Genomic DNA, 19,347 nt, shown 5'->3' on the forward strand with positions numbered 1-19,347 from the left:
TGTGAAGAACACGCTTCTTTGCATGATCCAGGTTCCAACTAATGGCACAGCGAGAATCCTCACACTACGTCTATCAACGGCAGAAGGCAGCTTTCACCTGCTCTGTGTCTATGTACCCACTCTGCAATCTCCACCCGAAGTGAAAGATCAGTTCTACGAGTCCCTGCGTATTGTTATGGACATGGTCCCTTCGTCAGAACATATTCTCCTCGTGGGTGACTTTAACGTAAGGGTGGGTGCGGACCGAGTGTCCTGGGACATCACGGCATAGGAAAAATGAACGATAATGGTCAGAGACTTCTTGAGCTCTGCTGTTACCACAACCTGTATGTGACGAACACCTTTTTTCAGAACAAAGCATGCCACAAGGTATCATGGAGACATCCTAGGTCAAAACATTGGCACCAGCTGCACTTGATCATCACCAGGCGAGACTCACTCAACAATGTCGGCAACATGAGATCTTACCACAGCGCCGATTGCAACACTGATCACTCTCTGATTGCCTCCATAGTGAAACTGACACCTAAAAATATATATCACTCCAAGCAGAAAGGTATCAACACCAGCAAGGCTGCCTACTCAGACAAGAATCAAGAGTTTGCAGAGCGTCTTGAAGAATCTCTTATGTACCACCATGAGCAGAGTGTCGATGACAGATCGAGCTCTCTTCGTAACACCATGTACAGTGTTTCATTGCTCACATTTGGCAAGAGAGAAAGGAAGACCACAGACTGGTTTGATGCTTACATCACAGAGATGGAGCCAGCTATCATCGCGAAGCGCAATGTACTGGTCGACTACGAGCGTGACCCATCGCAGAAGAACCTCCTGACTCTTAGGGCCGCTCGGAACAAGGCCCAGCGAACGGCACGCCGCTGCGCGAATAACTAATGGCTTCAACTCTCAGAGAGAATCCAGCAAGCCTCTCTCACCGGTAATATCAAGGACATGTATATGCGGGCATCAAGCAAGCAAGAGGCAAGCCAGTCAAGAAAACTGCGCCCTTAAAATCCAAAACAGGGGAAGTCATCACAGCCCAGGACAAACAGGTAGAAAAATGGGCCGAGCACTATCTTGACCTTTACTCCAGAATAAACACAGTCTCTCAGGAAGCACTTGATGCTATCGAGGATCTGCACGTACTGGAGGAACTTGACGCCGAGCCGACCATGGAAGAACTTAGCAAAGCTATTGATGCGTTGGAAAGCGGCAAAGCACCGGGTGAAGATGGCATACCCCCTGAAATCATCAAGTGCGGCAAGGCAGCCCTCTTGGAACCACTTCATGAACTCCTGTGCCTCATCGCCCAGAATGCCGGGACACATCCGGGTACTTTTTATGCGCGCTGGCGCTAAAATTCAAAATAGGCCATTTTACAGTTGTTTGCTCTGCGACCCAGCCTATGAATGGCTGCGAGGCTGCCGGTGACCTTGCATTGATAAAGCCCCGACTGCTTTTATTATGCAAATTGTGTTGTTGTAATTCTAATTAGTCCGTATTAACATTACAAAAGCACGGAGGTTTGTATCAAAACAGGGTCACCGGCAACCTCGCTTCCATTCGTAGGCCAGGTAACTTAGCTACAACTGTAAAATGGTCTATTGCGCGTGATAACAAAGAATACAGCCAATAAGCGGCTACCAGCGTGTACGTTTTTCTGTTTCACGGGCATATTAATTCCCCTGGCCAAGTACCAGCATATGGAATTTGTAGAGGAAGGATCAATAAATGATTCTGAACAAAAATTTGTTTTTTAAGGTCTCTACAAGTATTATCAAATTTGCTTTGAAAATCGACTATTTTGGGAGCTTTGTAGTATGGAAGCTGTACTATAAGCGGAATATTCCGACGAGCTGATCCGTTAAGTTTACGGCCAGCATATGGAAAAGTTAGTACCGGGTGTCAGGAAAGCTCCTGCAAATTTTCGCTGGTTTACGACAGCTAAAAGTACTATCGAAATGCGGTTTACTGAACGCACTCGTCAACCTTCCGCAAATTTGCTTTTCGGAGGCTGTTCGGGAGAATGGTTGACTGATTTTGAAACTCCCGCGAGTAATAATAATATGCAAAACTCCGCCTCCCAAAACAATAGCACGCAAATTAGCCCATTATAAGCTCCGCTGATTTTGGAAAGATAACCATTGGCAACGTTTACTCCAAAAAGCTTCATTTCAACACGTTGTTTTATACAGCAAAAAATTCAGATCAACTAAGAAATTTCGTTCAAGAAAAACAGCGTGCTGACGGGGAGCTCTTATCAGAGCTCATAGAATCCCCCGTCAATCCTGCCTTGCTCTACATGATCCAGCCGTTGATAGGTGGACCCCCTATTTTATCTTCGAATAAACGGAGAAGCTCTTTGGGAATGGCGAAGACTCAAACAGAAAAGCCAAGTATTCGATGCCCTCCAGTTCAACTTGCAGAAAATCGGTTACATGTTATCGTCGTGTTGCCGCGTCAGAGTGGATAGAATTTTGAACAATTACCTCACAAACAATGGACAACAATGTTACGCGTCGCTTGCCTTTTCCTTTTTGTTTGGCTCGGCTCGCTTTCAAACATAAATGCCATTTATTTTATTCTCCTCACCGTCTTATGAATAGAAAAGACCTGTGTTGTCTTTAAAATGCTCGACCAACGTGCAGACTACCCTGAAACCGATCGAGTAAAAGATCTAATGAATTGCTTTTACCGGCCGAGCGGTAAAAAAGGACAACAATGAAATAGAAGCAAGTGTTTCGCGCACCGCACCGCACTTTGGCTACGCTTAGAAAGAAGAATGTTTTGTGGGAAATCATTTGGCTCACTCAGATCATTTCGAGTGTGACATGTCAAAAAAAAAAAAGAAGAACGAGAATGTTCTTGCACACGATTTTGTTGACAAAACCGTTTGTGAAGAGCGTGTGCCACCTTTAAATTAGAGCGCTATTGCTACTTCAAATTAGATCTTTTGATTGACAGTCACCGATTCATTAACGAGTGCAGTCGGAATTCCGAAATCTTTATCTATACAATATTTATTCCGCGCATTGAAAAACTGGGCTCTGTAAGTACGTGTCGTCCAAGACAATAGCATTCTGGGCAATGTTTGCTGGAGCGAAGGGAAGGTACCTCAGGGTATGCGCGACTCCAAGATCATTACGCTGTACGAATGCAAGGGCGACCGCAATGATAGCAACGACTACCGGGGCATATCTTTGCTGATTATCGTAGGCAAGGTGTTTGCCCGTGTAGTACTGTCTCGCCTGCAAGTCCTTGCCAGCCGCGTTCTTCCTGAGTCTCAGTGTGGCTTTACGGCGGAGCGTTCCACGATCGATATGATTTTCTCCATTCGATTTTCTCCATGATTTTCTCCATGCGTCCTCAGTAGCTTACTGTACGGCAGCGAGTCTTCGGACGACATACGCTAGACAGGAGAACCGCCTGGAAAGGTTCCATCAAGGAAAAGGGAATCACATGGCAGGACAAAGTCACCAATGTTGCTGTGCTGGAGAAAGCAGGTTCCCTTAGCATGCATCTCATGCTTTGCAAGTGTCGACTCCGTCATGTACGTCGCATGAAGGACGGCTGTATACCCAAGAGTCTCTTGTATGGTGAACTGGCTACAGGATTCCGCCCAAGAGGCCGGCGAGCACTGGGTTTCAAGGATAGCTGCAAGCGTGACCTCAAACTCACAGGCATTGAAACAGAAAGCTGGGAGGCGCTTGCACTTGACGGCAATGACTGGCGCCACGCTGTCAGTATTGGGGTCAAGAGGGGTGAAGAGAAGAGGATCTTACAGCTGAAGGAAAGGAGAGGAAGGAGGAAAGCGAGGCAGGAGAACGCAGCGGACACCCTACACTCTGAATTTGTGTGTGTCCGCTGCGACAGAGAGTGTCATGCAAGGATCGGGCTGCTGACCCATTCGAAACGCAGCTCTCAGCAGTCCCGATGACTCCATGGCGCATACCATTGTCTCTCGAGACAGAAGGATGCCTACTACTACTACTACTACTACTACTACTACTACTACTACTACTACTACTACTACTACTACTACTACTACTACTACTACTACTACTACTTCTACTACTCCGAGTATCTCGAGATGCGCATAACATATTCCCAATAACTATAGTAGGTACCGTCCTTAACTGCCTTAAAGAGATCTGAAGTTTTGAGCTTTTTGGCAAGGTTATAGTGGCTTGCATCAATTGGAAGTCAGTATTTTCAAAGCACAGAGTCCCCATGTCCTTCAAAAAATGTTTGTTTAAAATGAGGCACCAGTAGTGAGTAGCGTGCTCTAATTGAGTTAGACTGCAAAACAGCTGTATTTTTGCGTTGGACGAATGCGTCTTTTCAAATTCGAAAACCGACTGTTTTGTAATCTATAATTGAGTACCAAAGAAAAATTTTCTTAGCAATTCAGTAATTAAGGGTGCCAGGCAGCTTTCCATTATAAGCCTTATGCATGCATTTAAAGACAGCTAGTTTATAGTAAAAACGATTAAGTAAAACTCTCTGCCATGTCTCTGGGTAGATTCAAAATAATTCTTGCTGCTCTATAACGCAGCCTTTCTAACGTAGATTAACGAAGCAAGCGTTAACACTTCCAACACAATCATCAAAATGCTAACCATCTTGAGTCATTACTTGAAAAAAGCGAGGGGCAAGCTCATTTTACAATGTCTTTTTGATTGTCGAAATTTGCCCATACCGTTACCGGAGTTTTACGAAGACTGTGTCGATTCATGGTCAACTCTTACTAGGAAAGAAGTGAGTTCATATGGAGATACATTGAATCAGTACTTGTGGAATCATACATACTTTGTGAAGGTAAATCCTTATAGCACGCCTTTTTTCACAATAATTGCGGTATAAGTAAAATCGGAGATTTGATTTCTAAAGATAATAAACTTTTAGGAAGTGATAAAATACGCAATGCAAAACTAAGCCCAAGTCAACATTTTTGATGGCAGTCTTCAATGCCATACCGACAGAATGACGTTCCATTGTCAAGGGGGTAGTACGCACTGCGAATCACACCCCTGCTCTGAAAATTCCTTTCAAGTGCCAATAAATATTTCACGCATCTCCTCCAAACAAATCTATACAGAGAGTTCAGTTCCCGCAAAGAAAGTCCTCCGACCGCCCAGTCCAAATATAAAGAAATTTCACAAATTTAAGATTGTAGATTCGCCGTTATATTCCTTTTGTAAGACTGAAGAGGAATCCCTAGGGCATTTAATGTTTCACAGTAAGGTAATTGAAATCTTTTGGAAAGAGGTTTTATCTTGACTGGCTATCCATAAAAATGAATCATTACATGTTACACTCGCAGGAAAGGTATATGTGTTTTCAGTACTTTTTGGGGGGTTAACAGCTTCTTTAAGCTAAAATCCTGGTCAAAACTGTTGGGACAATTCCCGTTTTTCCCCCTTCCCCCATTACAATGTTGATTTTTCACGGTCTCCGAAATCAAGATCCGTTCATCGATCGCTCGCTTGTTTCAACATTGCCTGGGAGGAAGGGGGCGCGAAAAGGGCAACGAAAGAAGAACTCGCGTTGCTCATGTAACTATGGAAGCATGCACAGTAAATTCTCTACTTTTTGCTCAAAATTGGATGTGTCCCAAAAATCTTTTGACCCGGATTGTAGGTAGAGTCCATATCCAATCTACCGTTGGGTAAAATGAGGATCAACGGTTTAACCTAGGTAAAAACTGATTCAACCTGAGACCGGGTTTGACCGACATACACACCATAACACCAGTCCGGTTTGGCCGACACATCGCGTATGCGCACAACAAATTCACCCCGTTGATTGGCAGCCATGGACAATTGTTTTGGCCTAGTTAGGCCTCATCAGCATGCTATAGCCAACTTACCAAGGTGGGTGTTTATCATCAACTGAGGAAGAAGAAAAGAGCAAAGCAAAATGAAATGACTAAAGGAGGGGGGGGCAAATCACGTACACCCCGCACGGAAAGAGTTCGAGCCTTGGTTCGAACATTATTGGCCCGGCTACCTTGACCAACATTTTCAGCGGGCTAGGCTCTTCTGAGGGATGACGTTGGGCTAAGGTTTTCCGTTGCACCAATGATGGGCATCATTTTTAACAAATATACCGATTTTGATATATTAAAATTCAGTCCGAAACAAAAGACATCATCTCGAGGCTCTGGGGAATAAATATAAGAATTTGTATGAGTTAATTCCATCAAAGCTTCGAGATGATGTTCTTTATTTAGGACTGAATTGTTATATACCGAAAGTGGGCTATTGCTGGTTTTCACTCACGCGATCAACAGCCATGTTTTTCAACGAAAACAAAAGGAAGCGTTTGCATAATAATAGAGTTAAATTCCCGGAGGATTTGGTCGGGGCACCAACATGGCCGCCTTTTCTTTGTTTAGGGCACCAACATGGCGGTCGTGACGTCATGTGAAAACCAAGAATTGTGTACAGTTAACTGTTCGTACAATATGGGCCTGCCTGTTGCCTGTTGGCGGGATCTTAATTACACGTGAAGCGTAATTAGTTATGCACGTGCACCAACGTATTCCACGTGTGTTTTGAACGGCTAGCGCTCTGCAAATTAAAACCACGAATTTGAGCACAAATTTTCCATCACAAACAGGGACTGCAATGCTAATGGTTGTCAAAAGGAACCTTAGCTGAAACGGTTTTGGAATATTGATTGACATATAGAGAAACCTGCACTATCAGTGAACGCTTTGGACAATTACGCGTGGTTTTGAGGTAAGAACTGTGGAAGTTGAACGTTTTTTTGCGCAGACGTTTGCTTCGGAAATCGATGTATTCTTTCATATTTTTTCAGTGAGGAAAGAACGTGATAACCAAGTACGCTCGTAATGGCTAAGACTTTTCATAATGTGTTAAGAACTGCAATCTCCAGGTATGGTTTTCGAAACTTTCTTGCAAGTTAGATACAGCGTGCAAAAACGAAATTCTAATCAAATACTACCTTTCACTCGTCTAAAACATAATTTGTGTCGTTTCTGCACAAATTAAAATAAATATAACATTAAATATAAAAGAAATCCTAAATCTTATCTTCCTATAGGTTGGGAAATCTCGGAGATTTCCGAAAACTCCAAGATTTCGCCGCGATATTGAAAAATCACTAGAGGGCTGTCCCAATTTGTAAATCGAAGGAGCGTAGGACTGGTAACCAGCTAAACCTGACGCAAATGTATCGTTTTCACATAATAGCATAGACTGCAAAACAGTCGTATTTTTTGCGAACGCAAGCAACGCGATAAATATTCAAACGAAAGGTCTGGAGTGAGTGTAGAAACGGCGAGGGAGAATGGGGAGAGACGCCCTACGGGCGTGTGAGGCTCGGGCGCTTCACACGCGAGGATCACGCTTACGGCGCTTCGCGCCTTCCGAAAATGGAAGTAAACGACTGTTTTGCAGTCTAATAATAGCACTGACTTTTGGCACATTGGAAGTGTTAGCAGAAACCTAGAATCCGTCGGGACAATATGAACACTCGATTATTTCGATATGTCTGCGACTTCCTCAGACTATAGGGGATGTTTGAAAGTAAGATGTTCAGTGGTTGGCTAAATCTTGGACATTCGGCAAATAGTGAAAATCCCAGTGGTTTGAGACTTAACTGACCTGTGAAAACCAGACTCTGAGACTTGACTAAGTTAACATGATAACGACCGTTAATACAGTCAACGACTTGCATTAAACGGAAATTACTGCGGCTCCACACCAACGGCATAAACGATTTACTGGTATCTAGATATTGGATAGAAGATAAAGGTAGAAGCGCGCCTTATTTTTCTTCCTTTCACTTGATTCTGTTTCTCGATCAGGGTTAACAGTGGTATTGCCTGCAAGCAGGCTCTTCCGTTAAAAATGGCGCGCCCTCAAAACATCCTCTTCCGTTGAAAATGGCGCGCGGTCTAAAGATAAGGGCTTGGTAAGTTACCAAGCCCTTATCTTTCGACCGCGCGCAAATTTTCAACGGAAGAGGATGTTTTGAGGGCGCGCCATTTTCAACGGAAGAGCCTCACAGTGGTATGCCACAGCGACTCTGCTTCGTTTACGCGTCTTATGTCCTAATTCGCCGTTTTGCTGTTATAAACCCAGATTTCAATAACAACTATCTGTCGGATCTGTGACATTCGCAATGTTCATTCAAAGGCATACCTCGTTGACATGTTGAATTTAAGTAGACTAATAGGTGACATTCGAGCGCTTCATTCTCTCGCCTTTTGACATGCTTGATCGGCATATTCTAGAGTTTGTCAGTTAAAGACATCGGTTAAAAACAATTTCCTTCCATTGTACTTGAAAATCATTGGGGTAAAGATGGTAGTTTAGCTAATGGCAATGAAAGAGAGTAACTTTCTCAGTCAATTAGAAAGCAAGGACGTTCGCTTTTTTTCAAGAGGGCGATGTGCCGTTAAATTTCTCGTTGTTCCACGAACGAGTTCAAATATAAGACTCCAGAGCAGCATGTTTCCACTGAAAATGACTTATTTTGTAAGAAAATGATTTTTTTTTCTTTTCTGTGACTATATCTCACTTCCGATCCAAAAATGTAATCAATAGCATCTCTACCCGGAAAAGAAATCGTCGTACTGAATCCGAAAACTACTAGCGTTAACAATGTGATGTTTCCTTTTAGCTCGGGTGATATTTTGGGCTGTTCAAAAAAACAATAAAATGGTTGTTTCATCTAAAGCTGCCATGATCCTGTCAAATGTTCATTAAACAAACACGAGCTGTTGCTCGTTTTTTTTTAATGGCAGTTTTAGGGTATTGCCGATTCCTTTTCACAGCAAGTAAAAAATATGAAATGAGAAAACGTACCGAAAATACTCGTTGGTGTTTCAGAAAAATTGTTTGAAGAGTCAAGGGAAGCTCGCGGGAAATTCCATACTGACGAATAGAAAAATTAAAATTTTTAGCTCTAAATATTCAGTGCCAGTGTTTTGTGCTTCCCTAAAGTGTCATTTCAGTTGATCTCATTTACTTTCACTATCCGTTCAACTGCAATTCAGTCCTTCGGGAAAGTAGACACGCTAACGCTATCTGAATAAATGACAACAATTGTTTATATTGCAGGAAAAGTTTTGCTCCGCGTTAATTGGAAGTTGAAAACAAAGAGACGACTTCATCTAGAATATGAAAATGCTTTGCTTTGCCTGCTGCGCGCTTTCTATGTGAGTAATACGATGGGCTTAATAGAACTATATGAAAACAGCGGTGTACGTTTCCAGTTTGTCTGAAGCTATTGTAGGTACAAAAGATAGAACAACTCACCTACGGCCTGGATCACTAATTACCACAACAACTGAAATGGCAACCGAATTAAAGCGAGCATATTATTGTCATTTAGATATATTTAATTTGCTTAATAGACCTTTTCGGCTTGTACATTTTGTTTTCCCAATACAGATCATGTGATAATACTCAGGAGGTTTGGTCTTTTGTTTTGTTCATTAAAATGAGGGCATGCAAGCATGAATATGCCTGCATCCACTCCTTTTACTGAACAAAACAAAGGACCAAGTCTCCTGAGTATTATCACATGATCTGTATTGGGAAAACAAAATGTACAAGCCGAAAAGGTCTATTGTCACCAAGATATAATCAATTAAGGAACATATGAAAGTGACATGAGATTTTTTTAGTTGGGGATGGAAATTCTCTCAGTTCGGTGTCTGTAAGTATTTGGGAGCTATAAATGTTTCTAAGTCCTGGCCTAAAAACGGGATATTTAAGTTATTTTTAGAACGAACTAAAGCATCTGGTTTTCGCCATCTTCCAATCTAACAAAAAAGTATTAAACTGCCGGGAGAAAATTAGAGACAAATGTCTATATTTTTCCGAATGGCGAACTTGCCTGTTGGGCATATACCTTTCTGCCACGCATCTGAACATATTAACGACACAAGGCACTTTAAGTTAATATTACACACAAAATGGCTTGGGCATAAGGAAAGGCAGAGCTAATTTTTTAGACCCGCAAACAAAGAGAATTTTGACAAAAGTTTAGCGTTGCAATCAATCGGTATTGGACTCTGGGCCACAAGCAAAGCTCTTATGATGTGTAGTCACAATAGTTGTGAAATACTGAAATCCTATGCGGCTGTTAATTGTTTTGACACCTGCCACTAGAGATTATTAACACAAAGTCATATAGTTCAGTACAATCATGCACCTAGTACGATAAATGTTCGTCCAATTTTTCTATATTCAATATCTAAAATTGACAATTTGAATTACTTTGGGCTTTGCGATTGTGCGCGACGGTAGATCATACATTGAAAAACAAGGAGGAAACTAAGGGCGATTCTAAAGTGTTTGCTGAAAAGAAGCCAAATGCCTGTTAAGTCATGACCTGTAATATTGGGACACGATTGGAAGGCTGTTTTCAGCGGTCTCATTAAGTTCGGTCTCTCGGTCGGCACTTTACCGTTTAGTGAATAAGCGGGTCGAAGGAGTTGTGCGCAGGGATTCTGTGTTGCATTTTGCGTCGTTCTGGAAATTTGCTTCATGGAGGTAAACCATACCACAAATTGTTTTTTCTTGACAACGGTTCAGCTAGTGCACGAGGGAGGCATACTTTTTTCGGAAATCATTTGCTGTGCAGTAAACTCTGTACTTGCCTTAACCGCAGCGCTATTTAACAGCATAGTGATTTTCGTGGTCTGGAAAACACCACTTCTTCACACACCAAGCAATGTCCTTATTTCTTGCTTAGCGGGCTCAGACCTCGTCATTGGACTCGTAGCTCAGCCTCTGTTTGTCGTTTATAAGATAGCCGAGTTAAGTGACGATGCTAAAATCGCCTGCGATGGAAGGCTCATTCACTGGATAGCTGGTTTTGTATGTGCGGGGGTATCGGTAATGACAATTGCAACGATAGCAGTGGACAAAATGCTAGCTTTACAGTTGCATCTTCGATACAAGGAAATCGTAACGGTTCGCCGTGCTATGACAACGGTATTCGCCTACTGGTTCTTCTGTGTCGTCGCCAGTGTTTCACTGTTTATAGCCAACTCTGATCGTTACTGGACACTTGTGCCGATACCTGTTCTGTCCATCAGCCTCATAGCTACATTTGTAGCGTATATTAAAATCTTCAATGTGTTGCGACGTCATCGAAATCAAATCCGAACACAGACTCTTTCAGCTTGGGACAATGGCAATATGAAAAAATACAAGAAATCTGTCTTCACTATGGTTTATGTTTTAATGATGTTTCTCGCTTGCTATACTCCGTTCCTCACAGCTATGGTTTTCCGTCTTATACTCGGGTATAATTCGTCAAACAAGATGGCTTACGAATGGACTGCCACTGTTGTTTATCTGAATTCGTCATTAAATCCTCTTCTTTATTGGTTCAGGATGCAGGAGATTCGCGTCGCTACATACAACGCCCTACGAAAATTGCGAGGCAAGGAGACTGAGAGTAGGATAGAAAGAAAAATTCATAGAATAAGTGTTTTAAATGACGGCTTTCAGTAACTAGGATTAAGACATCTGAGGAAAACTTTTCCCTTCTACTCTCACCAGCTGAAAAATTATAGAGATGAGACACAACGCCAAAACATGGGATTTTTTTTGTTAAAGAGTTTCTGAGACAATTGAATAAAAAGTGTCGCTAGCAGATGAAATTTCCACTCTTTCCACAAGAAGTGAGCAAAGTTCCTGACTGTCTGAATATTTCTAATCCTACATAATGCCGACGGTTCACCAGGCACACACGGAAACTAGGATAGCATTGATGAAATTCAGTCAAGTTTTCCTCAAGGAAAACCTCATCCCGCCTTCTTTCAGATTGAGTTCTTCGCAGCCAACTTTTATACTTCACATGAACGAAAGCATTCGTTTATGGCGGTCATGAATTTGCGTGCTCCGTTCTGTATACTCCTTGCGGCGCTTTCAGGAACTAATAATTAATAGCATCTGTACCCGGAAAAGAAATCGTCGTACTGAATCCGAATACTATTAGCGTTAACAATGTCATGTTTCCTTTTAGCTCGGGTGATATTTAGGGCTGTTCACAAAAACAATAAAATGGTTGTTCCATCTAAAGCTGTCATGATCCTGTCAAATGTTGATTAAACAAGCACGAGCTGTTGCTCGTTTGTTTTTTTAATGGCAGTTTTAGGGTATTGCCGATTACTTTCCACAGCAAGTAAAAAATATGAAATGAGAAAACGTACCGAAAATACTCTTTGGTGTTTTAGAAAAATTGTTTGAAGAGTCAAGGGAAGCTCACAGGAAATTTCATACTGACGAATTGAATTATTAGAATTTTTAGCTCTAAATATTCAGTGCCAGTGTTTTGTGCTTCCCTAAAGTGTCATTTCAGTTGATCTCATTTACTTTCACTATCCGTTCAACTGCAATTCAGTCCTTCGGGAAAGTAGACACGCTAACGCTATCTGAATAAATGACAACAATAGTTTATATTGCAGGAAAAGTTTTGCTCCGCGTTAATTGGAAGTTGAAAACAAAGAGACGACTTCATCTAGAATATGAAAGTGCTTTGCTTTGCCTGCTGCGCGCTTTCTATGTGAGTAATACGATGGGCTTAATAGAACTATATGAAAACAGCGGTGTACGTTTCCAGTTTGTCTGAAGCTATTGTAGGTACAAAAGATAGAACAACTCACCTACGGCCTGGATCACTAATTACCACAACAACTGAAATGACAACCGAATTAAAGCGAGCATATTATTGTCATTTTTAGATATTTAATTTTCTTAATTCTCACCAAGATGTAACATCAATTAATGGACATATAATATAAAAGTGACATAAAATTAGCGCATAAAATTAGTAGAAATTATTCGAATCCTGAAAAGGTTTTTGATGTCATGAAACACTCAATGAGAAAAACTCTAAAGCTTCTACAATCCCAACACGCTGTGGATTTACTTTATCACCTGAAAGAGAGAAAGACGCTGGTCGGAATTGTAATGAGATGGAAGTGCAGCGATGCGATGAGTTGCCTCAGAAAGGAGAAATATCAAAATACGAAAATACAGAAGGAGTCTAAATCCTTTTTGAAAGACCAATCGGCGTTGGAAGAATTTAAAGTGCTCTGGGAGCGAGAAAAACAATGTTGCCGTCAGAAGTTGAAAGAAAAGAGAAAGGCCAAACAAAAATTCCTGTGCCAGAAGTACATACACTACGGCATCCCTGACGAGATAGATGGAATTCTAGTCCGAGATCAGGAGATACCGGAGACTTACTACGATACAGCTAAACCCCGTTGCTACGGAGGTGTTGTCATCGACGAGAACGAAGAGCGTTTGCTAAGTTTACCTCCTAAGTTCCCTGTATACGAAGATATTGACACTGTCAAATGCGAGGTACAAGTGGAAAAAGGCCTCAGTAAATTGAGGTGGTCTATGGCTAAGAGCAGCGAAGGACAACGGCGAGATGAAGAGGAGGAGCAATGCGAAGAACAGAAGAAAGTACATGACCAGTATTATAATTTAGAGAGCAAAACGTTCAACTTTACTAAACTCCGGGCGACTGAGCTTCCTTTTAATAAAAGAGTGCACCTTCCTGGCCCCCTTGAGGAAAATACCGAATTAAAGCTCCAGGCATTAAAAACTAGACTGATTGAAACGGTGGGAGAGTATAAACGTAAAAATGGTAGAAAAAGCCTGCAAAACCTCCAAAAAGAAGAAGAGAGTGGTCTGAAAACGCTGAAAGAGAAGAGACGCACTGGTGAGGTTGTGGTTTTTCAAACAGATAAGTCCGGACGGTTCTCGCTTGATACCACTGAAAATTACAAGAGGTCATGCGAGGAGCATATCCAGAACGATACCATCATAACGGCAGACCAGTATAAAAAGTTAGAACAAGAGATGAATGCCCATTCTGTTATGTGGACACGAATACTGCAAGCTGGGAAAGACAATGGAAATGAGGGCCGGATCAGGAGTAATATGGTCAGCTGTAACGGTCCTCTCCCGCCATTGTATACTCTCAGAAAAGATCATAAGAAGTGTAATGACCCTGAAACTGGTCCACCCTCTAGGCCGGTGTGCGGAGCTGAGTCATCTTTCAACCAGAGAATGTCGCATCTGATGTCAATGATCCTCAAGAGAATAGAAGAGAGAGAAGATAGTATCTGCATGAGCACCGAAGAAATGATAGCAGAGATAAAGAGAGTGAATGACGAAGGCTGCGATGAAGACGTAATAATTGGGTCAGCGGATGTAAAAGCATTGTACCCCAGCCTTGACATAGACTTCACCATTGAGAAGATTTGCGAGATATGCTATGGCTGCGATACTACTTTTGAGTGCATAGATTATGACGAGTTAGGGCTCTACCTTGCACTTAACGTAGACCAGAGCAGGACCAGTAGCCTCGGTTTGGAGAGTGTATGCCCCAAGAGAAGGTCAGAACGTGGAAGGCCACCCACCATGACAGGAAGTGGAACTCAAGACGTAAAGGAGAAGAGGTTTGCACCATGGGTAAGACCTAATGGAGTACCCAATTACAGAGAAAAGAGAAGAATGTTAACCGAAGCCCTCAGTGTGGCCCTTAAGTTCATCATGAAACATAATGTTTACACATTTAACAATGAGATGAGATTACAACAAGAGGGTGGACCAATTGGTTTAGAGCTCACAGGTGTCATTGCCCAGGTGTTTATGGTTTGGTGGGATAGGCAACTGAAGAGTAAACTGACATGCCTAGGAGTAAGAATGTACAAAAGATACGTTGACGACATTAACATAGTGGTAGCGGCGGCAAAACCCCAAATGAGCTGTGAGAATGGTGAAATTGTTAGTAGACATGAATCGCAAAGTAGTACCGGCGTCCCTGTAGACAAGAGAACAATGTTGCTTATACAAGAAATAGGGAATAGTATTCACCCATCCATACAGATAGAGGTTGATTGTCCGTCTGAACACCAAGAAGGAAAAATCCCCATACTCGATTTAAAGGTTTGGATAGAAGAAAGCAACCCTGAACAGAATGTCTCTGGTAGCCGCGTCATCTTACATGAGTTCTACTCGAAAGATGTGTCAACTAAATCAGTCATTAACGCTAGATCAGCCATGCCGTGGGCAACAAAACGAACAGTGCTTACTCAGGAGCTCCTACGCGTATTGCTCAACTGCAGCGAGCTTTTGCCTCGAAAAGTTGTTAACAACCATGCCAATGACCTAATCCGTAAGATGCAGTACTCGGGGTATAGTGAGAAATTTAGACATGAAGTGTACTATTATCAGCGGTTAAGGCGTACAACAAGATTAACGATAACGATAAGAGAGGGATAAGACACATGTACAGACCCAGAGAGTGGAAGAGAGAAGAGCGGGAGGAAGAGAAAAAGAGAAAGCAAAGAGAGTGGTATACAAAAGGAGGCTATGACTCTGTCATATTCATCCCTGTCACGCCCAACTCTGAACTAAAGAACAAGATGCAGAACGAAGTGAAAAGACAAGGTTTCAAGATTAAAATAGTCGAACAAGCAGGCACGTCACTAAAGAGACTGCTACAAAGATCCGACCCCTTAAGACATACGTCGTGTGACAGAGAAGATTGCTTGGTGTGCAAGGGAGGGGATGGGAAGAACGCCTGTGACACGAATAATGTCACATACGAGATAGAGTGTGAAAAATGTGGAGATATATATATAGGAGAAACCGCCAAAAATGCATATACGCGTGGAAAAGAACATCTAAAACTCCTGGAGGGGAGAAAAGAAGGATCGGTGCTGTGGAGACACTGCAGAGAGAAACACGAAGAAGAAAGACAAGTATTTAATATGAAAGTTACGGGATCATACAGAAATGACTCGATGACGAAGCAGATTGCAGAAGCCGTGAGAATGAAAAATGTTCCACCTGAACGGCTAATGAATAATAAAACGGAATGGAATTACTTTAAAATCCCAAGGGTCGTAGTAGACAAAGACTGACCCCACATTTTTAGCTGTTGGGTTTTAGAATAATTATTATTTAACAAAGGCATTGAAGAGGCTCGACATAGAGCGAAATTAATCTGGCAAAACTTTTTTAATACTTCTTCTTTTTACCGAAGTTTTAAAGAACATTTTAAAAGAAATTTTAGAAGATCTTCACAGGAGCCAAGAGTTTGGAGTGTCGAAGAGATAAACACAAGGTTAAAACATGGTTTCGTTGACATGAGATTTTTAGTTAGGGATGGAAATTCTCAGTCTCAGTCCGGTGTCTGTAAGTATGTAGGAGCTATAAATAACTCCAAGTCCTGGCGTAACAACGGGATATTTAAGTTATTTTTAGAACGAACTAAAGCATCTTGTTTTTAAAATTAAAATCGCCATCTTCCAATCTAAGAAAAAAGTATTAAACTGCCGGGAGAAAATTAGAGACAAATGTCTATATTTTTCCGAATGGCGAACTTGCCTGTTGGGCATATACCTTTCTGCCGCGCATCTGAACATATTAACGACACAAGGCACTTTAAGTTAATATTACACACAAAATGGCTTGGGCATAAGGAAAGGCAGAGCTAATTTTTTAGACCCGAAAACAAAGAGAATTTTGACAAAAGGTTACCGTTGCAATCAATCGGTATTGGACTCTGGGCCACAAGCAAAGCTCTTATGATGTGTTGTCACATGCAGTAGTTGTGAAATACTGAAATCCTATGCGGCTGTTAATTGTTTTGACACCTGCCACTAGAGATTATTAACACAAAGTCATATAGTTCAGTACAATCAGGCACCTAGTACGATAAATGTTCGTCGAATTTTTCTATATTCAATATCTAAAATTGACAATTTGAATTACTTTGGGCTTTGCGATTGTGCGCGACGGTAGATCATACATTGAAAAACAAGGACGAAACTAAATGCGATTCCAAAGTGTTTGCTGAAAAGAAGCCGATTGCCCGTTAAGTCATGACCTGTAATATTGGGACACGATTGGAAGGCTGTTTTCAGCGGTCTCATTAAGTTCGGTCTCTCGGTCGGCACTTTACCGTTAAGTGAATAAGCGGGTCGAAGGAGTTGTGCGCAGGGATTCTACGTTGCATTTTGCGTCGTTCTGGAAACTTGCTTCATGGAGGTCAACCATACCACAAATTGTTTTTTCTTGACAACGGTTCAGCTATTGCACGAGGGAGGCATACTTTTTTCGGAAATCATTTGCTGTGCAGTAAACTCTGTACTTGCCTTAACCGCAGCGCTATTTAACAGCATAGTGATTTTCGTGGTGTGGAAAACACCACTTCTTCACACACCAAGCAATGTCCTTATTTCTTGCTTAGCGGGCTCAGACCTCGTCATTGGACTCGTAGCTCAGCCTCTGTTTGTCGTTTATAAGATAGCCGAGTTAAGTGACGATGCTAAAATCGCCTGCGATGGAAGGCTCATTCACTGGATAGCTGGTTTTGTATGCGCGGGGGTATCGGTAATGACAATCGCAACGATAGCAATGGACAAAATGCTAGCTTTACAGTTGCATCTTCGATACAAGCAAATCGTAACTGTTCGCCGTGTTATGACAACGGTATTCGCCTACTGGTTCTTCTGTGTCGTCGCCAGTGTTTCACTGTTTATAGCCAACTCTGATCGTTACTGGACACTTGTGCCGATACCTGTTCTGTCGATCAGCCTCATAGCTACATTTGTAGCGTATATTAAAATCTTCAATGTGTTGCGACGTCATCGAAATCAAATCCGAACACAGACTCTTTCAGCTTGGGACAATGGCAATATGAAAAAATACAAGAAATCTGTCTTCACTATGGTTTATGTTTTAATGATGTTTCTCGCTTGCTATAGTCCGTTCCTCACAGCTATGGTTTTCCGTCTTATACTCGGGTATAATTCATCAATCAAGATGGCTTACGAATGGACTGCCACTGTTGTTTATCTAAATTCGTCATTAAATCCTCTTCTTTATTGGTTCAGGATGCAGGAGATTCGCGTCGCAACATACAACGCCCTACGAAAATTGCGAGGCAAGGAGACAGAGAGTAGGATAGACAGCAAACTTCATAGAATAAGTGTTTTAAATCACGGCTTTCAGTAACTAGGATTAAGACATGTGAGGAATGCTTCGTCCTTGACAAATTAATAAAACTTTTCTTTGCTACTCTCACCAGCTGAGAAATTATAGAGATGAGAAACAACGCCAAAATATGAGATTTTTTCTGTTAAAGAGTTTCTGAGACAAAAGTGTCGCTAGCAGATGAAATTTCCTCAGTATTGAATTACAACGCGTCAACAATTTGCACAAAAAGTGAGCAAAGAAAAGACGATCTTGACTGTCTGAATATTTCTAATCCTACTTAATCTTTGCATTGTAAGGGATAAATCGCGAAGTGATTCTTTACTCTTTTCGCGAGTGTTTTCTTAGGTTACAAGGTTTTCTGAGGTTAAAGATGTTCGATTTTCGTCCCATCGCGGGGGGCTACAGACTCCAAGACCGTTTCACATATTCTGTAATGAAAATGAATTTCTGAATTCAATTATACTTAAAAGCATATCTTTGTTCCTTGTAGTCTAATTTACCAGCGTTACATCGCCTCATTCGGGCGTAATTGAAAAAGAGCTTCTAAACTCTTTTCGAGTGTACTGTTTTCTTTGAAGTTAAAATTAAAGTGGTGTAAAAATGTTCGATTTTCGTCCCATCGCGTGGGACTACAGACTCCAAGATGGTTTGCACACTGTAATGAAAATGAATATCTGAATTAATTTGTACTAAAAGGCATGGTTTCTTGACTTGAGAGGAATATTGGTGAAGTATTTAAATTACACCGCCTCAGTCTTTTAAAAGCTTTAACAATGAATTATTTAAGCCAAAAACTGTTCGACTAGTAGTATCAATGCCGGCTTCAGTGGATTACAACCATCTTGTATTGCACAAGCTGTCAGTTTTCCTCTGAGATACGTATTGTACGGGCAAAACTAATTAAGTTATGGTCTGTTGCAGGTGTTATATACCAAGTAAATTGAAATGAGAAACGTGAAATAAATTAACCAACCTTCGTTAGCTTTGCTACTTAATCTAGCAACTTAAGGGTATTTACAAGCTTTTTGACAGCATAATTACTAATTCTGTCATATTTTGCTGAAACTATTTACTCATTGTGTAGCCTTTGGTACTAATTAAACAGCAAATTGGAAGGGCTGGATTCTTAATTGATGTTTCAGCTGTAACGAACAAAGAAGATAAAATAAGCGAAAGACTTGGTAACTCGTTCGTTAATTTTTGTTTATATTTATCCCCTTGAATCCGTGGAGAGAAAAAGATATTTTATTTGAAGAGATCTATGGGGGGCTTGAGGTCGTAAAATACTGACGATAGCCTACTGTAGAATCAACTATGACAATAAAATATCTTA

General features: G+C 41.4%; 2 protein-coding genes and 2 long non-coding RNA genes across 4 annotated transcripts in view; 3 read left to right on the plus strand and 1 right to left on the minus strand.

Annotated features, from left to right (window-relative positions):
* Positions 1–6,900, plus strand: part of LOC138023995 (uncharacterized) — a 14,422-nt gene extending 7,522 nt beyond the window's left edge. Inside the window, exons 3-4 of the long non-coding RNA XR_011126866.1 lie at positions 6,622–6,743; positions 6,823–6,900. This is a non-coding gene — a long non-coding RNA (uncharacterized lncRNA). The remainder of the gene's footprint in view (positions 1–6,621; positions 6,744–6,822) is intronic.
* Positions 5,766–9,344, minus strand: LOC138023996 (uncharacterized). The gene is made up of 3 exons (XR_011126867.1): positions 9,291–9,344; positions 8,172–8,259; positions 5,766–5,891 (listed from the first exon to the last, which is right to left on the minus strand). It is a non-coding gene; the product is annotated as an uncharacterized lncRNA (long non-coding RNA).
* An 875-nt stretch (positions 9,345–10,219) lies between these two features.
* LOC138024537 (trace amine-associated receptor 5-like) lies at positions 10,220–12,058 on the plus strand. Its single transcript, XM_068871758.1, has one exon. The coding sequence runs from the start codon at positions 10,527–10,529 to the stop codon at positions 11,499–11,501; it is 975 nt and encodes a 324-aa protein (XP_068727859.1). The 5' UTR covers positions 10,220–10,526; the 3' UTR covers positions 11,502–12,058.
* A 4,754-nt stretch (positions 12,059–16,812) lies between these two features.
* LOC138024570 (melanocortin receptor 4-like) lies at positions 16,813–18,853 on the plus strand. Its single transcript, XM_068871798.1, has one exon. It carries the CDS (start codon positions 17,058–17,060, stop codon positions 18,030–18,032), a length of 975 nt encoding a protein of 324 aa, XP_068727899.1. The 5' UTR covers positions 16,813–17,057; the 3' UTR covers positions 18,033–18,853.
* Positions 18,854–19,347: the final 494 nt, after the last annotated feature.

Source organism: Montipora capricornis, chromosome 11 (assembly GCF_036669925.1).
Source record: "Montipora capricornis isolate CH-2021 chromosome 11, ASM3666992v2, whole genome shotgun sequence".
Lineage (NCBI taxonomy): Eukaryota > Metazoa > Cnidaria > Anthozoa > Scleractinia > Acroporidae > Montipora > Montipora capricornis.